Here is a 20,336-nt window from a genome sequence, read left to right on the forward strand (position 1 = left end):
ATTATACAATCTATCTGATACCTTTTAGTATCTCCAGGGTTCTTCCATGTATACAACCTTCTATCATGATTCTTAAACCAAGTGTTAGCTATGATTAAGTTGTGCTCTGTGCAAAATTCTACCAGGCGGCTTCCTCTTTCATTTCTTAGCCCCAATCCATATTCACCTACTACGTTTCCTTCTCTCCCTTTTCCTACACTTGAATTCCAGTCACCCATGACTATTAAATTTTCGTCTCCCTTCACTATCTGAATAATTTCTTTTATTTCATTATACATTTCTTCAATTTCTTCGTCATCTGCAGAACTAGTTGGCATATAAACTTGTACTACTGTAGTAGGTGTGGGCTTCGTATCTATCTTGGCCACAATAATGCGTTCACTAAGCTGTTTGTAGTAGCTTACCCGCGTTCCTATTTTCCTATTCATTATTAAACCTACTCCTGCATTATCCCTATTTGACTTTGTGTTTATAACCCTGTAGTCACCTGACCGGAAGTCTTTTTCCTCCTGCCACCTAACTTCACTAATTCCCACTATATCTAACTTTAACCTATCCATTTCCCTTTTCAAATTTTCTAACCTACCTGCCCGATTAAGGGACCTGACATTCCACGCTCCGATCCGTAGAACGCCAGTTTTCTTTCTCCTGATAACGACATCCTCTTGAGTAGTCCCCGCCCGGAGATCCGAATGGGGGACTATTTTACCTCCGGAATATTTTACCCAAGAGGACGCCATCATCATTTAATCATACAGTAAAGCTGCATGCCCTCGGGAAAAATTACGGCCGTAGTTTCCCCTTGCTTTCAGCCGTTCGCAGTACCAGCACAGCAAGGCCGTTTTGGTTATTGTTACAAGGCCAGATCAGTCAATCATCCAGACTGTTGCCCTTGCAACTACTGAAAAGGCTGCTGCCCCTCTTCAGGAACCACACGTTTGTCTGGCCTCTCTACAGATACCCCTCCGTTGTGGTTGTACCTACGGTACGGCTATCTGTATCGCTGAGGCACGCAAGCCTCCCCACCAACGGCAAGGTCCAAGGTCCATGGTTCACGCCGATAGCGTGGCGGAAAGAGCGGCCTGGCGTCGTGAGTCCCCTTTGCGACGCCGTCCAGAGATCTCCAACCTCGGTGTCTGCTCTTAAACACACATTTGCAATTCCCAGCGCCGCGCACGCGAAGACTGAGAGATTTACGTTGGCCTTATATCGCCAACTTTCCGGTATGCACACTCACAAGTCGGCAGACGGGGGGTGTTCGCCGGGCACTTCTGCGCCACGAAAACCACACGTGTGATTCGACTTACGACTCGAAGTTCAGCTTAGCATCTAGAGTTCTAAACACTCGCGACGTTTGTGACAACATTTATTGGGATCAACAGAGCTACCAACAAACAACTGTAAATTCCATCCTGTTATCCGAGAAATTCATTTTGTATCTTCAAGAGGGGAATTTATTCCGTGTGGAACAGTTGATCAAGATACATTTCACCTAAGTGAGTCTGATAAATCGTTAGAATGTCGTAAACGGGTTTTTCAACTTTCTGGCAGCTGATTTAAGCCTATGTTTGGACACATTTTCGGTGTCAAAAAGGAACTCCGCGTAATAGCTTAGGTGCGACAGCGAGGCTTTTAAAAGCAGACTTCACGTCCACGTCCGGCAATCCTGATTTATGACCTTATGCAATGCAAATAATAATACTGAAATAAATTAGACTAGGAAATGAGACACTGACAGTAGTAGTGGAATTTAACTATTTGGATAGCCAAACAATTTACGATGGCCCAAGTTGAGAGGACATAAAACGCCGCCGGCCGGTGTGGCCGAGCGGTTCCAGGCGCTTCAGTCCGGAACCGCGCTACTGTTACGGTCGCAGGTTCGAATCCTGCCTCGGTCATGGATGTGTGTGATGTCCTTAGGTTAGTTAGGTTTAAGTATTTCTAAGTTCTAGGAGACTGATGGGCTCAGATGTTAAGTTCCATAGTGCTCAGAGCCATTTGAACCATAAAACGCCGGTTGGAAAAATAAGAAAAAGCGTTTATCAAAAGAGAATTTTCCATACAAGGAACATAAAAGCAAGTCACGAAGTCTTTTCTCGAGATATGTGTCTGTAATGTTGCCTTGTAAGGAAGTTAATAACTTCCACAATCAACAGCTGAGAAAGGGAGAGAAGAGAGGTTACAAGCATTTGATATATGGCGCTACAGAAGAGTGTTAATGACTAGACGAGTGTATCGAATAACGGATGAAGACGTGCTGAATCGAACTGGGCAGAAAAGCAGTGCAAGGCACAATTTGTCAAAAAGAGGGGACTAGCTGGTAGAACACGTTCTGAAGCTTAAAGAGTTGTCAGTTTGATAAAGGGGGGAACTATGCGAGGACAAAATTGTGCAGAGAGATAATGCATGGCTACAGGAAGCAGGTTCAAGTGGATGCAGGTTGGTGTACTTATGCGGAGATGAAGTGGACTTGCACAGAGACTAGCTTGAGCTGCATCCAACCAGTCTTCGGACTGAAGATCAAAACAGTGTTACTCCCTGAAAATGAGAGTCTTTCGGAGCATGTCAACAGCGTCACAGAGCAAAAACACCAGTATTACCTAATTACGTTTATATGACGAGAAGCAACCACCACTGTAGCTAACGGATCATCAGGTCTGTCTAACGGGTAGCGCCGTGATTAGTTCACAGATATTGACCATAATTTTCCCGTTGATGGCAGTAATAGATCGGGCTCCGCGCAGCCTTGTGACGACAACCCGGATCAAGTATCTAAGCCCAATATTAATGGTCAGGGAAGTGGTATACAATGCACATGCCCATCAATACTGTCGTTAAATTACGTTTTATGTAGAGTGGTGATCAGTGTCGCACGGACCATGGTATTATTGTGGAATTAGAGGTGTTTTTTTCTGCTTTTTATGGAAATACCTACAACATTACACAAAATTATAGCTTTTATCTGCTTTTATGTTACTAATACCGGCTAGAGAGTGGGATTCGAACCACAGACACCCTGCAACTACGCACTATTTGTGAGCTTAAGGAAACTGAGCAGTACGATAGTTGCTAAAGTGAAAAATTTTTTCAATGCACCACCTCTTCTCATTATTTCCACAGGAAAAAGAGTCATATGCTCATGTAATCACTACACAACCACACTTTTCTAGTCTGACTAGAATGTCTATACTTTTTATACTTCATGCATGACCCAGCATAAACTGTACTAAGTGGCTTACCTCTTTGCGCACGCCGGGAAAGATGATGAGGAAAGCGAGGAAGACGGTGAAGAAGACGAGGCAGACCGTGACCGTGGTGACGTCACCCGTGACGGATGTCCGGTTGCTCTGGCTGTACAGGGTGGGCCCGCCATCGCTCCTGAAGGCGTCGAACCAGCCCTTCATGTCCGGTCGCCACTGGAACACCGACGGCAGTGGTCAAGCAGACTGCGAGGAAGTCAATTTAACTGTCACAGTATATCAGTATACGAGGTGCTACTGGAAGCAGTTTGTACATGCTTTCATTCTGGACTAAAAGTTGCTCTTTTCTGGGACACATAAGAATGTGTAACTAGACTTCCGCGTTGAGATACCGCTATGTATCTACAAGTGTCATACTATCTTCTCGCCACAAGAAAAAAAAAAAAAAAAAACTCGTCCAAACATCGGGACGTCTGAAGAGTATTACTGGCCTGGAGACCAAAGAAAAGAACTTTCCTCTACATAAAACATAAACCTATAGGTATTGAAAGACAGTCTCAACCGCTTGAAAAAAAATAAAATAAAAAATAAAGAAAATAAAAAAAACCTTGTGCAGAAGTAAAGATGGATGCCACGATTTTTTTCAACTACTGAACTGATTAAGAATTTGAGGTTTCTCAACCTTTTTCTCAAGCATGCTGGTAAGTACCGACAAGTGCATATGAAACGTACTTCTCATCTTCTCGTACAATAATTCAAGAATAATTACCAACATGCAAATAATTTTTTCCGGACCAATTTGCATGACTAGATACTACAGTCGCTTTGGAATGATATCAAGTCATTAACTACAAATCTAGTGACGAAGAACATGTACAAGAATGGAGGAACTTGAGTTTAAAACACTGCACCAATGGCCGGTACGAAATTCGCGATTTGGAAAGCTCTTTGACAGAAATGTATACATTGTGCTGTCTAGATAGCAGCAGCGAATATCTATCGTATCTTGTATCCCAGGCGGAGATGCTACGTGTCAGTGTTCACAAACACACGCACACACACACAAACACACATTCATTTTCTGTTCAGAGTTTAAAGTCAGCATAATCACCAGAAAAATAATATCATGACCAATGATACATGCTGTTCCTCCTCCTCCCTCTCTCTCTCTCTCTCTCTCTCTCTGTGTGTGTGTGTGTGTGTGTGTGTGTGTGTGTGTGTGTGTGTGTGTGTGTTTCTCTGGCAAACAAACATTTAGCCTATTGAGCCGACAGTCAGTCAGCTGAATTAGCCAACTACACCAGTACTCGAAGCAGATTATTAAAGGAGGCGTCAGAAATTGTGAAACATGCCACTGGAAAAAGTGTTTTCATTATGTTCAGAAGAACGAAGATAATTATCCGAGATGCTATCACACTTTTGTGTATTAATACCTCAGTGTGGCAAGAATTTAGGCCAGAGTTAGGAATACATACAGTAAATACAGTAACTTAAGCACGCAATCAATATTGTGACTTTTGCATTATTACAAAACATTATGGTATTGATGCTCTTTGAGAAACATACGCGCGTATGGCATATATCATTCCTCTTTCTCCAACATGAGTGGTTAATTTCTACAAACGGCAACCAACATTTAAAGTTCAACAATTGAGCCACATATTTGTATAAGTTTTATACGAAATGAATCAATACATACTGTAATTTTTATTTATGAGTGAACAAAGCCATTTGAGACGGATATCAAATCGCTCCAAATGGATAATCATAAATCGCTGACGCAGCTGTTTGATTGCAGTGACAGGCCGCAAATGGTGTAAGTGATCAATAATGTATCTTTCGCTCTACTTACATTACAATCATTTAAGTCGAGTATCAGCTGCCGTCTTCCACTAAGTCTTCCTGCCTTTCGTTACAATTTTCTAACGACGTCCGCGGTCGTCGAATACATCCTCCTCATTAATCATGTGATTTATTCACTGCTCTACAACGATAATAATAATGTTAATTCCATGTGGTTCAATGCGCTGATGCAAGTCTTTCAATTGGACGCCTCTCCGGCGACTTGCGGGTACCTAACCTATCGGGGAAAGTGACCTCTTTATTTGCAAGCAGTGCACCTAATTATCAACTACTTTCTATAATTCTGTAATACAAAATGTTAAACGCTTCAGTTGTCTTCCCTTGCACTTTTCTCATAGTCCATTATTCACAGCCATGTAACGCTGTAGTCCAGACGTATAATATATTCCCTCCTCAAATTAAGCCGTATGTTTGCTCGCGAGATTGCGGAAGATTTTTACTTCGTCTTCTTCGTAGTCTTCAATTCTGATGGTAAGTTTTTTGCTAATCTTATTTCTGCTATGCTATTCCTCGTAATTTTACTTTCAGTCCATACTAAATGCTCGTCAAACTGTTCATTTCATGCAAGAGGACTTGAAATTCTTCCTCACTTTCACTGACGAAAACAACGTCATCAGTTATAATATAATTTTTACGTAAAAGTTAATCCAATTCCTGAGCTTTTATTTCATTTTAGTCATTGCCTCTTTGAGGTGTAGGTTTAACAGCAGAGGCGAAATACTTCATCCTTGTCTTATGCCATTTTTAATCCTTTGATTAACAGTGGTTTCTCCTTGGAACATTTTTTTTTTTTTTTTAAACAACCGATGTCGTTGCAAGACAGAGACATCCATTGATACACTAAGGCTGTTCTACGATTGTTGTGCATTGTGGCAAAGCAACAGTCGGCATGGATTGTTCTACGTGACTGTAACATGTGGTTTTTCTTTAGCAGTGATGATATTGAGAAAATCTTTGACTTGAGTGGTTTCACTGGAACAAAACGCAGATTTGATACAAAACTTATTAAATTTTAGGCCCATTTTCTCATGTTATTTGGGATTATAATTTGTTTTAGGCTTTATGCGTTCGTGGAAGTTTCGAGATGTAGGATTGTGTCTAGGAAAAAAGCGAATTTGTCTTCAAATATAGCACATGAAATGATGGGTTATTTAAAACTGTATGTGCTGGAGGTTGCTAAGCGAAACCACATCTTTAAAACAATTAAAACAACTGATTGTTTACATTTTTCCAGTTTATTCTTGTATTCGTTGCTCACTTTGAAAGTAAAGGTTAATTTTATGAAAAATTTTAAAATTTTATTCCAAAGTGAAACCAACTCCTTAAAACAACTAAGTGTTTAGTTTTGCCAGCTTCTTTTCGTATTCATTGCTTATTACGATAATTAAGGTTGGTTATGTGGAATATTTTAAAATTATATTATTTTCGTATTGGTGGCACTAAAAGGGTTAATACGAGAACTCTCTTGGCGTCCCATTCTTATATTTCCCACTTGGTTCTTGTAGGCTATATATTGCATTTTACCCGTCTTCCCAAACAGGTTATTTATTGTTGGACCGGGGTGAGTGCCGAAGAATAAATGGGTGCCTCGACAGAAAGCAGAAACAATTACAAGAACACGTAATCTGAGTGATACTTGTAAATACGGCCGGCCGGTGTGGCCGAGCGGTTCTAGGCGCTTCGGTCTGGAACCGCGTGATCGATACGGTCGCAGGTTCGAATCCTGCCTCGGGCATGGATGTGTGTGATGTCCTTAGGTTAGTTAGGTTCAAGTAGTTCTAAGTTCTAGGCGACTGAAGACCTCAGAAGTTAAGTCAAATAGTGCTCAGAGCCACTTAATGTGATAGAGCAAGTCCAATTCTATTGCAGAAATCCGTTAGTCAGAGCCTAATCGTCGTAAACAATCACAGTATAGAGAAGCTGCGGATAAGACGGCCAATGCATTCAAGGAGCTCCGCTATCGAACTCGGCTGGCCTCGCTGCAGCGTCTGCTCTCGCCGGCTCGGTGGTGGCGATACGTGCGCCTGCAGCAGGTGGTCCAGGCTCGAATCGGCCGCGGACTGGCGGGGCCAGCAGTCGCATCTCTCACTGCCAGCCTCAGAGTGCGTTCTGCCTCGTGTGCTATCGACAACGTACGGCACCACAGCTGCAGTTTCTTTTCTGAGGCATTCAAACGTCTTGCGCCGGATTACGTTTCCAAACGCTTATCTGAGGTCCAACCGCAGTCATTGAAACTCTGGATACTGTCGGTGGCTGTTACGGAGTGACATCAGTATCGAAAAGGCCGGGCCCTGGGACAGATATGCCGCATGTGTAACCTAAATGACACCTTTGAAATTAAATGAGTTCCACTTTTATCGTATGAGATGCGCGGAAAAAGTAATGAGATTGAGAACTCTGCGAGCAATCTGACGATGCTGTATTTTTCCGCTTGTGTAGGACAGCGTGTTCATCCCTTGCAGGTGATCAGTCCGACTTTTAGCTCTGTGTAGCCTCGACACGGTTTTTGAGAGAACCTCATTGAAGTTGTGTTTTTGTTGTGCATTACGAAAATGGTACAACAGAATTTAGAGCAACGTTATGCCTTCCAATTTCGTGTTAAACTTGGGGAATCCGCAGGTGGTGGCTCTTGAAACGTTGAAACAGGCCTATGGGAAATACTCCTTATCAAGAGCACAAGTTTTTCGCTGGCACAAGTCATTTTTAAGAGGCCGACGACACATTGAAGATGATCCCCGCGCATGGAGACCTTCAACTTCAAAAATCGACGAAAACGTCGAAAGCGTGTGTGTGCTCTTGTGAGACTGTTCCCCCAGGACAAACTGTCAACCTACTGTTTTACAAATGTGTCCTTGAAAGGCTCAGGAAAAGGGTGAATCGGGTGAAACGGGGCATTGCAGACAAGTCTATCCCGCATCGTGACAACGCCCCATGTCAGACGGCCACTTCCAACAGGGAATTTTTTACCTGTGAAGGCATTCCTGTTGTTCCACAGCCCACTATTCACCTGACATGAGTCTCTGTGACCTTTTCTTCTTTTTCAGAAATTGAAGAATTTCTTATAAGGACGTTATTTTGGAACTCCGTAGAACATGCAAAGGAATGTGAACGACTTATTAAAGGACCTACCAGTTGAAGCCTTTCAGCGCTGCAACCAAGACTGGGAGAAACGACTGTGTAACTACCGAACGGACCTACTTTGAAAGGGACAATATTGTTGTTTGGGGAAAAAATGAGGACTTTGGTAGATAAAAAAATCAGCCTTATTACTTTTCCCTCAACCTCATAAGTAGGAGCAAAATGCGTTGCTAGACGCGTATCACTTTGGGCACGTGACTGTGGGAGTCTCGAAAGCACCTCCCGCGTCTGGATCTCCCGCTCCTGAAACGCGCCTCCTCTGGCGGAGCTAAGGAGCTGGCCGCAACAGCTGCTGCTTTCCGTGTCTCTACCCCCTCCTCGACGCACAAAACTCGCGATTACTGCAATTAGCGTAACGTTTCCTTTGCGCAACAGGAAACGACTTCGGCTGCCGTAATTCGGAGGCGCCGAGGCAGCCTGCTTCAATTAACGAGCCGCGAGGCAGCGCCAGAGGGCCGGCCGGCGCCGGCGCGTCCCGCGGCGCTGATGCCGGAATCCCCGCCACCGGATTACACGACGCGTAACACGCCGAGCGGTCCCGGTAGCAGCAAAAGGTGGAATGTTGTAAGCTGACGAGTGTGTCGCCGTTGTAGTTTATCGACCGTAGCAGCCGCGAGGCAGACTTGCGCAATGAGGGAAGCGCAGCCGGCGGAGGAGCAGGGCCGTCAACTGCGCGTTACGTCGCGGCACGCTCTTCTCTCTCTCTCTCTCTCTCTCTCTCTCTCTCTCTTTTAAGCGCTGAACCTCCTTTCCACTGGCAACGAAACAAGCAAATGCGTCCTCCACCATCACGCCGGCTAGTCAACTGGCCTGCGGAAACATCCTACTGGCTTACTGTCTTGTAAGTTGGAGTGACAGTCGTGAAAATTATGTTACTGGCCACAAGCACCTTCATTCATCCTCGTCCAAGAAACTCCGCAACTGCCGCTAGCTGATTCTGCTCTGATTCTACCTTAATTCAACAGCGCAGTTGTTGAATCAGTTTATTTGTGAAAGTAAATAGTGGCAAAATATTCTTAAATTTTGCGATACGAATATCACTATATACCCTTCCACAATTCATAATAAACACTTAATATAAAAGTAAAACAATATTATTTGAAGTGAGGCAACGGAGGTGACGAAAGTCAAGGGATACCTCCTAATATCAGTTTGGATTTCCTTTGGCCTGGCGTAGTTCAGCATCTCCACTTGGCATGGGCTCAACAAGTCACTGGAAGTCCACCGCAGCAGTGTTGAGTCATGCCCTCTCTACAGCCATCCGCAATTGCAGAACTATTGCTGGCGCAGAATTTTGTCACGAACTGACCTCTCGATTATGTTCCATAAATATTCGATGGCATTCATGTCGGCCGATCTGGCTGGCCAAATCCTTCACTCAAACTGTCCACAACGTTCTTCCAACCAATCGCAAACAGTCCGTGACCCGGCGAAATGGCACATCGTCATTTGTAAAGATTTCATCGTTGATTGGTCTCCAAGTCACTGAACATAACCATTTACAGCCAATGGTTGGTTCACTTGGGCCATAGGAACCAGTCAATTCCACGTAAAAACAGTCCTCACCGTTATGGAGCCACCACCAGCTTGCACAGTGCGCAATTGACAACTTGGATCCACGGCTTCGTGGGTTCTGCGCCACATTCGAACCCTACCATCAGCTCTTATCAACTGAAATCGAAACTCATCTGACCAGGCGACAGTCTTCCAGTCGTCTAGGGTGTAACCGATGTGGTCAGGAGCCCAGGAGAGGAGCTGCAGGCGATGTCGTCCTGTCAGCAAAGGCAATTGCGTCGTTCGTCTGCTGCCATACACCATTAACGCCAGACTTCGCCGCACTGTCCTAACGTATACATTCGTCGTACGTTCAAAATTGATTTCTGCGCTTATTTCAAGCAGTATTACTTGTCTATTAGCAATGACAACTCTGTGCAGACGCTGCTGTTCTCGGTCGTTAAGTGAAGGCTGTTGGCCACTGTGTTCTGTGAGGTGAGAGGTAATGGCGGAAATGTGGCATTCTCGGTACACTCTTGACGTTTTGGATCTCGGAATATTGAATTCCCCAACGATACCAGAAATGGAATGTCTTACACGTCTAGCTCAATATACCATTCTGCGTTCAGAGTCTGTTCTTTCCCTTCGCGCGACCGTGATCATATCGGAAACCTTTTCACACGACTCACCTGAGTACAAATGACAGGTCCGCCAAGCGCACTGCCCTTTTATACCTTGTGTATGCGATTTTACCACCATCTGTATAAGTGCATATCGCCAGTCCATGGCTTTTGTCACCTCACTGTAATGGAAATGGAAATGAACGTTCGGCGTCATTGGCCCCGAGGCCCCTTGCGGGGCAGGTCCGGCCGCCTTGGTGCAGATCTTATTACATTCGACGCCACATTGCTCGACCTGCAGGCTGGATGAGGATGAAATGATGATGAAGACAGCACAACAGCCAGTCCCTGGGCGGAGAAAATCCCCGACCCAGCCGGGAATCGTACCCGGGCGCGTAGGACGGCAATCCGTCAGCGTGACCACTCAGCTATCGGGGCGGACGCCTTACTGTAATGTAACTGAGAGTATGGACTAGCTAAACTTTATGTTATTGCAGAACAGTCAGTTTTGTAAAGGAATTTAAATTTCACTGTGACGATGATAAGTGTTTGCTTTAGTAATTAAGTGCAAATATGACTGTAAATATCACGGTTTATTTGTGTCTGCGGAGATTTAGAGCTACCCTTGACCTAATTAAATTCCCAAGTAAATACAATAGTCTCTTACTGGCGCAGTCACTGAGCGATGACTATTCTACTTAGCAGTACAGAGTTTGGCTTAAAAATTAATTAAAGGAAACGCTATATATATACAACACCTATGGCGTATCAGTACCTTCATTACAAAAACAAAAAGGAGGCATAACTGTGGAATAAAAACCTTATTTTCCGCTGTACTTAGAAGGTATAAGGCATAAATAGCAGGTACAATTTACAGTTTCACACAAAACTTTAGAAATTTGCCTTCTAGGAATGCAGTAAGCATACTACAGTCATAATAAAGTGACCTCCAGGTGCCTGGTTTGTCAGTGTTACTTGTAATTTAAGATGGCCTGTTATGTCATCTTACAAACATATATTTGACTTCTGTGTAGAACAAAAAATTTGTCATTTTTTTCTGTTTTCCATCTTTCCTTTAGTTGCTTTAAATTCGTGGGGGTATGTATCGTCTATGCAACTAATTGAAGGCACTTTGCTTATTGTCATACGCCTATCGCTTCATTTATTTGGGAACCATCATCAGTGGCGGTCGCCAGCGCTGTTATGTGTGTGGTCCTGGAGATGTATTCGTTAATTTCCGTACTCCAGGTGGACGATTTCAGGCTTTCACTACATTTGTCACTTCGTATATGTCACTTGCACTTTCCATTTTGTGATCAACAATATACACTATGCGATCAAAAGTATCCGGACACCCCCAAAAACATACGTTTTTCATATTAGGAGCGTTGTGCTGACACCTAATGCCAGGTACTCCATATCAGCGACCTCTGTAGTCATTATACATCGTGAGAGAGCAGAATGGAGCGCTCCGCTGAACTCACAAAAAAATGGCTCTGAGCACTATGGGACTTAACATCTGAGGTCATCAGTCCCCTAGAACGTAGAACTACTTAAACCTAACTAACCTAAGGACATCACACACATCCATGCCCGAGGCAGGATTCGAACCTGCGACCGTAGCGGTCGCGCGGTTCCAGACTGAAGCGCCTTTAACCGCTTGGCCACACCGGCCGGCCTGAACTCACAGATTTAGAACGTGGTTAGGTGATTGGGTGTCACTTGTGTCATACGTCTGTACGTGGGATTTCCACATTCCTAAAAGTCCCTAGGTCCACTGTTTCCGATGTGATAGTGAAGTGGAAACGTGGAGGGACACATACAGCACAAAAGCATATAGGCCGACCTCGTCTGTTGACTGGCAGAGACCGCCGGCAGTTGAAGAGAAACGTAATGTGTAATAGGCAGACATCTATCCAGACCATCACACAGGAATTCAACACTGCATCAGGATCCACTGCAAGTACTATGACAGTTATGCGCAAGGTGTAATGGTCAAGCGTCTGCTCATAAGCCACACATCACGCCGATAAATGCCTTGCTGTAAGGAGCGTAAGCATTGGACGATTGAACAGTGGAAAAACGTTGTGTGGAGTGACGAATCACGGTACACAATGTGGCGATCCGATGGCAGGGAGTAGGTATGGCGAATGCCCAGTGAACGTGATCTGCCAGTGTGTATAGTGCCAACAATAAAATTCGGAGGCGGTGGTGGTGTGGTGTGTTCGTGTTTCTCATGGAGGAGTCTTGTTTCGCGTGGCACTATCACAGCACAGGCCTACATTGATGTTTTAAGCACCTTCTTGCTTCCTACTGTTGAAGTGCAATTCGGGGATGGCGATTGCATCTTTCAACACGATCAAGCTCCTGTTCATAATGCACGGCCTGTGGCGGAGTGGTCACACGAGAATAACATCCCTGTAATGGACTAGCCTGCACAGAATCCTGATCTGACTCCTACAGAACACCTTTGGGATGTTTTGGAACGCCGACTTTGTGCCAGACCTCACAGACTAACATCGATACCTCTCCTCAGTGCAGCACTCCGTGTAGAATGGGCTGCCATTCCCCAAGAAACCTTCCAGCACCTGATTGAACGTATTCCTGAGAGGGTGGAAGGCTAAGGGTGGGCCAACACCATATTTAATTCCAGGATTACCGATGGAGGGCGCCACGAACTTGTAAGTCATTTTCAGCCAGATGTCCGGAAACTTCTGATCACATAGTGTGTGTTGATCACAAAATGGAAAGTGCAATTGACATATGCGATGTGACAAATGTGGGTGAAAGAACGTCAGAAAACGGCTAGCTGGAGTATGGAAATTAACGAATACATATCTAGGACCACGCACATGAGTTAACAGTCCTGTAAATTGCCACTGATGATGCTTCCCAAAGAAATGAAGCGAAACGCGTATGGCAATAAACGAACTGTCTTCATTTAGTTGCATAGACGATACATACCTCCACGAAAACATGTCTCAATAGGAATTCTAAAGTAGTTTTACTCCTTCATTTATTTTTCAAAAGACACTCGTCCTCTTTCAACAACGCTTTTAGCATGCTTGAGGCCCCAAATGATTTCTACGAGAAATCCCATTTCATACTCAATATTTGTAGCGCTGCTTCACGTTTCTGTGAGCTCTTGAGCTAAAATGTGGACAGTTATATTTACTCCTGCACAACTTATTGCAGTTAATACCATCTTGAACACAGTGCCAGTAGAGAATAAGATGGCGCGTGTGGAAACAGCGGTGGGAGGATGCATGTGCAAATTTTAGTTGCCTGTGGAAACACGTCTTTAGCTATAGTGATGCGTAATTACGAGTACGACGGCGGCGCATTATGCTTTTCATGCAGAGAGGGGCGGAGCATATTTTTCGGTTTGCGGCGTCGCATATGTACTTTATGTCATCGCCCCACACCTGCCACGGCGACTGTAGCCTACCCTGGTAACTGCCAACGCTGAGGTAAGTACTCGAACTGCACTGAACCACCGTTTCTGCTCCTGACTCCCTGTAGGCAAATTTAGATGCTCTATAAGCAATCGCTGTCGCTTATTAATTCATCACGTGTAAAATGTGTGTTCAAAACGTAATTGAAATTTTGTAATTTAGCCTTTTCTATTAGACTTACCCACTTTTTTTACGTTTATGTTAGTAAACATCTCTGGAAGGCGTATGTACTGTGTTCACCATGTCTGATACTTGGTTCAGTGTCGGCTGTAGTATCGGCTATTATTTATTTCGTGTAAAATGAATCACAGAATTTGTATTAAATTTTCGTTAAGGACGGAATGAAGTTCACCAAAGCTTTAGAAATGGTTTTCTACAGTCTGCTATGAGTGACACAAGCAATTCGAAGAAGTCTGTGAAGGCGCTGAAGATTACGAGAGCCTTGGACGTTCCAGCACATCATCGAGACATGAGATCGAGGAAAAAATGAAATGAATGGTAATGAACGATCACCGAGTCACAATCAGAGAAGTCGCTGATGATGTTGGCGTAACAACTGACAAATGCAGGGAAGTTTTTTCCCATATTTGGGGAGGAAACTTGTAATATCAAATTTTATTCTGAGTTTCTTGGATTTTAAACAAAAACTACGGCGAATGCAAGTTTCTCATGAGCCACTCAGTGAAGTTAACAACAATGTAGAACTACTGAAACGTGTCTTAACCACTGATGAAACATAGATTTACGGATATGACGCTGAAACTAATGCGTAACCGTCCTATTCTGTGCAGCGAAGACCGAAAACTGCTCGACAAATGCGGTCAAATATATTCTTCGATTTCAACAGCATATGCACCATATGTTCCAACGATCAACGTTGTAAGTAATATACAAGTTCTATGTCGTCTGTTTCAAGAAATCCGAAAAAAACGCCTGGATTTGTGGCTGTTGTACTACGATCATACACGTGCTCACACCTCCTTGCTTCTTTGGGAATTTTTGGCCAGAAACAATACTACAATGATGATCTAGTCTCCATGTTCGTCATTTTCTCTGTTCCCAAAAGTAAAGAAAGCATTATAGGCGACATCATTTTACAAACCTAGACGAGATTTTAAATGCTTTTGAAATTAGAAAAAGATCTAACAGAAGTCTATAAAATCTAATCGGAACTATTTTAAACGTATAAAACTCATGAATAAAAAAAAAATGCTTTCAGAAAATCCCGTCTGTATTAACACACCTCGTATACCTTAAGCCACATATAACGAGCAGTACAGTGACTAATTACCTTCATCATGCCAATACTAACGTGAAAACCAACGCTATATGTTCTACGCGCACTCTATAGCGCACACTAGAGACAAACGTGGCAGAATGACGCTGTTGGCTGGTGTATCATGTGGTAGTATGCCCTTCGCCTCTCCCGTCACCCTGGCATCTGACGTGCACACCACATTTAGAATTTCAACTATGGAAAGGGAAGTTGGAGTTAAAAATCTGGGCTATATCGATGTCGTTAGGGACGTAGCACGAGGTCAGCTGTAGCGTCCATCTTACAAAACTCTTGTATGATCAATCCTTGCTGGAGCAATACACTGTTCTTTGTGGAGTGAAGGACCGCAAGGTACGCAGGAAAACTTCTGTGAGATTTGAAAGATCGTGCAACAGTTACGGAGCAAAGTGAAACTGTAAGGGCGCGTCGTGAGTCGTGCTTGGTTCGCTCGGTTAGTCGAGCCCTAACCCACGAACGGCAAATCTCCCAGGTTCGAGTAATGTGTCAGAAAGTTTCATGGTGATATTTTACCGAAACATGTGTGGATGTAAATGAAGAAAATTGTATCTGTCGAAGGCAAGAATTTTTTCCAAATAATATTTATTTGAAATAAATATGTGTATAAAAATTGAGCCTTAACTTCAACACATACATTCCCTAAATTAATTAATTTAAGTGTCAAGATGGCTGCTTTGAAAACGAGACAGCTAATTTTCTTTCCCTGATTTATTCACTTTCCGAGGGTTTGCCACAACTCTAATGACCTATTCGTAGACGGGACGGTAAATTTCAACTATTTCCTCCAACATTTTATTGCATACTCATTTTTGTACTTCATCTGGAAGCGAGTGTGCACGTCATTATGTGTCCCTGGTACGAAACATCTCATTTTATGTCTGTACGTCTGTGCGAGGGGGCGGGAAGTCGGGGCGGAAGGATGCATTTTTGCATTTAATTATAATATGTATAAAAGCAGTATGAACGAGGAGGATCACTAGAGGCTCTCCGTAAGTGTCATCTGGGAGACCGAAATGGATGTACAAAGGGCCTCTGGATTATTGCTCGATGCTTGGATTTAATCAACGCGCTTTATCTCGGCGGACGCGAGCTCATCCTTCGTGGAACCCAAATTGCCAGCATGAAGTGCGCCAGCAACCGGCATGGAACTAACTAACGCACGAGGCGGAACCTCAGGTGCGAAGTTAGTAACGCGCGACACGGCGTTGACTGCTTCTCTCGCGTTGTTTGTTTTACGACGGCTGAAGTTATACCCTCACCTCAGAAGCGTACGCATAACAGTAAATCTGCGAAGCACGACTGCCTGCACAGCGCCAACTCGTCGCTAGAAGTTCGGGCTTTCCGAGCATAAATACCCCTTAACGACCAGGTCCATTTATTTTTACGAGGCTTTTCTTTTTCTCTGGAACTTTTCTCTCGATTGCTGCTGTTCGCCATTTTGATTATGTGTTAAGTATTTTCGTACAATCAAAGCGAACACTCAGACAATGCTTCAAAATATCAAACGTGGTCTTAATTTAGCGGTAAAATGAGTTTACACCAAGTCTATACGCGGAGAATAAAACTTTTCTGGTACAAAGAAAACGGCTTATGTTCCTCTTCCATTATGCTGCTACAGTTAATAGCAGTAGATCCAGTAACAATCTCTCAAATCTCTCATTAAAACTCAAGAGTGAAAAAAAGATTATCTCATTTCGCGCTCGTCACTTCATGTTTCATTTCAGTTCAGCAGTTACCTTGAAGCTCATAAGGAGACGCTAAGTGGCTGCCTTCGTGAGCTTAGCTCCTTAGACATAAGAGTTTGGACTCATTACTGTTTAATTAGGTATCTTTTTATCTCTTTCCGAATACTGTTAACAACTGTCAGCAATTAAATGGTTCAAATGGCTCTGAGCACTATGGGACTTAACTTCTAAGGTCATCAGTCCCCTAGAACTTAGAACTACTTAAACCTAACTAACCTAAGGACATCACACACATCCATGCCCGAGGCAGGATTCGAACCTGCGACCGTAGCGGTCGCGCGGTTCCAGACTGTAGCGCCTAGAACCGCTCAGCCACCTCGGCCGGCGTCAGCAATTACGTTAGTACTTCAGAAGTATGTGAAGCAAAGCTGTGCCCGTCTTACGGTTTTCGTGCGAGGAAGGAAAGTTGTAGCGAGTTAAGTGTATGTGTAAGGGAGAGGGGAATGCTCCTAATGTCAACTGCAATATGTACATGTGCTCAGCCTCGATAATGTTCGGTGGAGCCAACTCCCATCTCCCCTGGTTCGGTTCGGCTTATACCATTTTTTAGTACTTTCGCTGGTTTGGTTCTTGAGTAAAATCGAGATCGTTTTATGAGAGAGAGAGATAAAGACAAGGGTATGAGGGGGAAAATGTCGGTTGGCTGATAAGATAAGACGTGAAAACAGTGAACTAATTTTTGAGGGACCATGTGAAGAATTTTGCATATTTGATCCTGTGGACATAATGGATCATCTTATTGAATGCATTTCAGCCTCCACGTACGAATATGCTTATAATTAATGCGTTATTAACTTTCAAAAACTGCGGCCACAGAAGAAGGAATTTAAAACTTATGGAAGGTGAGATCATTTGAGACGGAACATAAGCAAGGATCGGCCAAGAGGATAAAAGGATATCTATTTAACCTTTTTAGTTCGTTTGAAACGTTTTAAAGAAAGCACGAATCCTATACGTGCTTTTGAAAATTTAGGTGCAGCACAGAGAGACTTCCACCGTGAAATACAAACATAAAAAAAAGTTGTGAATCACCTCTGTTCCGAGAGTTCCTGCACCTGTATAGAAAACTAGAACAGAGATAAACATAAACATCATTTCCGCCCTTTTTATTGCTCATGAAAACCACACATTACATGTTGTATTCCCACACAGCGAGACTTTCAGAGGTGGTGGTCCAGATTGCTGTACACACCGGTACCTCTAATACCCAGTAGCACGCTCTCTTGCATTGATGCACGCCTGTATTCGTCGTGGCACACTATCCACAAGTTCATCAAGGCACTGCTCGTCCAGATTGTCCCACTCCTCAACGGCGATTCGGCTTCGATCCCTGAGAGTGGTTGGTGGGTCACGTCGTCTATAAACAGCCCTTTTTAATCTATCCCAGGCATGTTCGATAGGGTTCATGCGTGGAGAACATGCTGGTCACTCTAGTCGAGCGATGTCGTTATCTTGAAGAAAGTCATTCACAAGAGGTGCGAGTTGGGGGTGCGAATCGTCGTCCATGAGGACGAATGCCTCGTCAGTATGCTGCCGATATGGTTGCACTATCGGTCGGAGGATGGCATCCACGTATCGTACAGCCATTACGGCGCCTTCCATAACCACCAGCAGCGTACGTCGGCCCCACATAACGCCACCCCAAAACAACAGGGAACCTCCATCTTGCTGCACTCGCTGGACAGTGTGTCTAAGGCGGTCAGCCTGACCAGGTTGTCTCCAAACACGTCTCCGACGATTATCTGGTTGAAGGCATATGCGGCACTCATCGGTTAAGAGAACGTGATGCCACTCCACAGCGGTCCATTCGGCATGTTGTTGGGCTCATCTGTAACGCGCTGCATGGTGTCGTGGTTGCAAAGATGGACTTCACCATGGACGTCGGGAGTGAAGTTGCGCATCGTGCTGCCTATTGCACACAGTTTGAGTCGTAACACGATATTCAGTGGCTGCACGAAAAACATTATTCAGCATGGTGGCTGTAGTCCGTAGGTAGCGGTCATCCACTGCAGTAGTAGCCCTTGGGTGGCCTGTGCGAGGCATGTCACCGACATTTCCTGTCTCTCTGTATCTCCTCCATGTCCGAACAACATCGCTTTAGCTCAGTCCGAGACGCCTGGACGCTTCCTTTGTTGAGAGCCCTTCCTGGCACAAAGTAACAATGCGGACGCTATCGAACCGCGGTATTGACCGTCTAGGCATGGTTGAACTACAGACAACACGAGCCGTGTACCTCCTTCCTGGTGGAATGACTGGAACTGATCGGCTGTCGGACCCCCTCCGTCTAATAGGCGTTGCTAATGTATGGTTGTTTACATCTTTGGGCGGGTTTAGTGACATCTCTCAACAGTTAAAGGGAATGTGTCCGTGATACAATATCCGCAGTCAACGTCTGTCTGCAGAAGTTCTGGGAACCTGGGTTATGAAAAACTTTTTTGATGTTTGTAGATGTTGAATTCGGAAGTTTTTTTAGCTCACGAAGTGCATCTGACAGCATGTGCCAAGGATAGGAGTTCTACGGCCGGATGAGTAATAACCGGGAAGGACGACAGGGAGAGGTTCAAATGGTTCAAATGGCTCTGAGCACTATGGGACTCAACTGCTGTGGTCATAAGTCCCCTAGAACTTAGAACTACTTAAACCTAACTAACCTAAGGACATCACACACATCCATGCCCGAGGCAGGATTCGAACCTGCGACCGTAGCAGTCGCACGGTTCCGGACTGCGCGCCTAGAACCACGAGACCACCGCGGCCGGCAACAGGGAGAGAGAAGGGGAGTTGTGCACATAGCATATGCTGAGTAATCACATATTTGTACAGGTTTTGGAACTCTCAAATCAATACACGAAGTATATTTAACAAAGCGTTTTTGTGTTACTGAAATGATTATGCAGTTTTTCAAAAGAAATGGCTCAAATGCCAGTCAAACAGAAAAAATTACGTATTTTATTAAACTGTATCTACCATCAGAATGGTACAGAGTATCTAGTGTTCCAGATGGGGAAGCTTCCTAGTACCTTTTTTTACGTATTCAGCTACCTACCCTATCCGTCTTTTGGTGTGATGGATAGACCAGATTTTTTCTCCTCTCACCAAACTCAGTCATTACTATTTTCTTTTAATGTATGATCTTGTAACGGAATAAGATACGCTATCTTGCATGATTAACGTAGCGACCACAGTAAGAGTTAACGTCATCTGAAGATCCCGATTACTCCCGACGTATACATAAACTTTCTAAATCACGTCGTCAGTAGTCCTGCTGTGACAGACTTTTTATTTTTAGAGAGAGATTTTCGCTTCTCTCAGGAGCATCCGAGTTTCACAGCATAAAGTGGTCTGACAGCACTCTCCGCTTGCGTCTAGAGTGGCTATGACTTGACTGATAAGACCAGAAATGTCGGCAGCGAAAGCGGGAGACGTAATACCGGGAGAAGCTACATCAGATTTTTAAGGGTGGTAGCAGTATTCACCACCGACGATAAATTCTCGGCAGTTGCTTCAGGTAGCCTGCCTGACGTTTA

At 44.1% G+C, this 20,336-nt stretch overlaps 1 protein-coding gene across 1 annotated transcript in view; it reads right to left on the minus strand.

Annotated features, from left to right (window-relative positions):
- The window catches only part of LOC126252471 (uncharacterized), a 751,218-nt gene that overhangs the window by 623,433 nt on the left and 107,449 nt on the right, over positions 1-20,336 (minus strand). The window contains exon 3 of the mRNA XM_049953366.1: positions 3,240-3,416. Coding sequence (XP_049809323.1) covers positions 3,240-3,416 — 177 coding nt within the window. The remainder of the gene's footprint in view (positions 1-3,239; positions 3,417-20,336) is intronic.

This window comes from Schistocerca nitens, chromosome 4 (genome assembly GCF_023898315.1).
Source record: "Schistocerca nitens isolate TAMUIC-IGC-003100 chromosome 4, iqSchNite1.1, whole genome shotgun sequence".
Lineage (NCBI taxonomy): Eukaryota > Metazoa > Arthropoda > Insecta > Orthoptera > Acrididae > Schistocerca > Schistocerca nitens.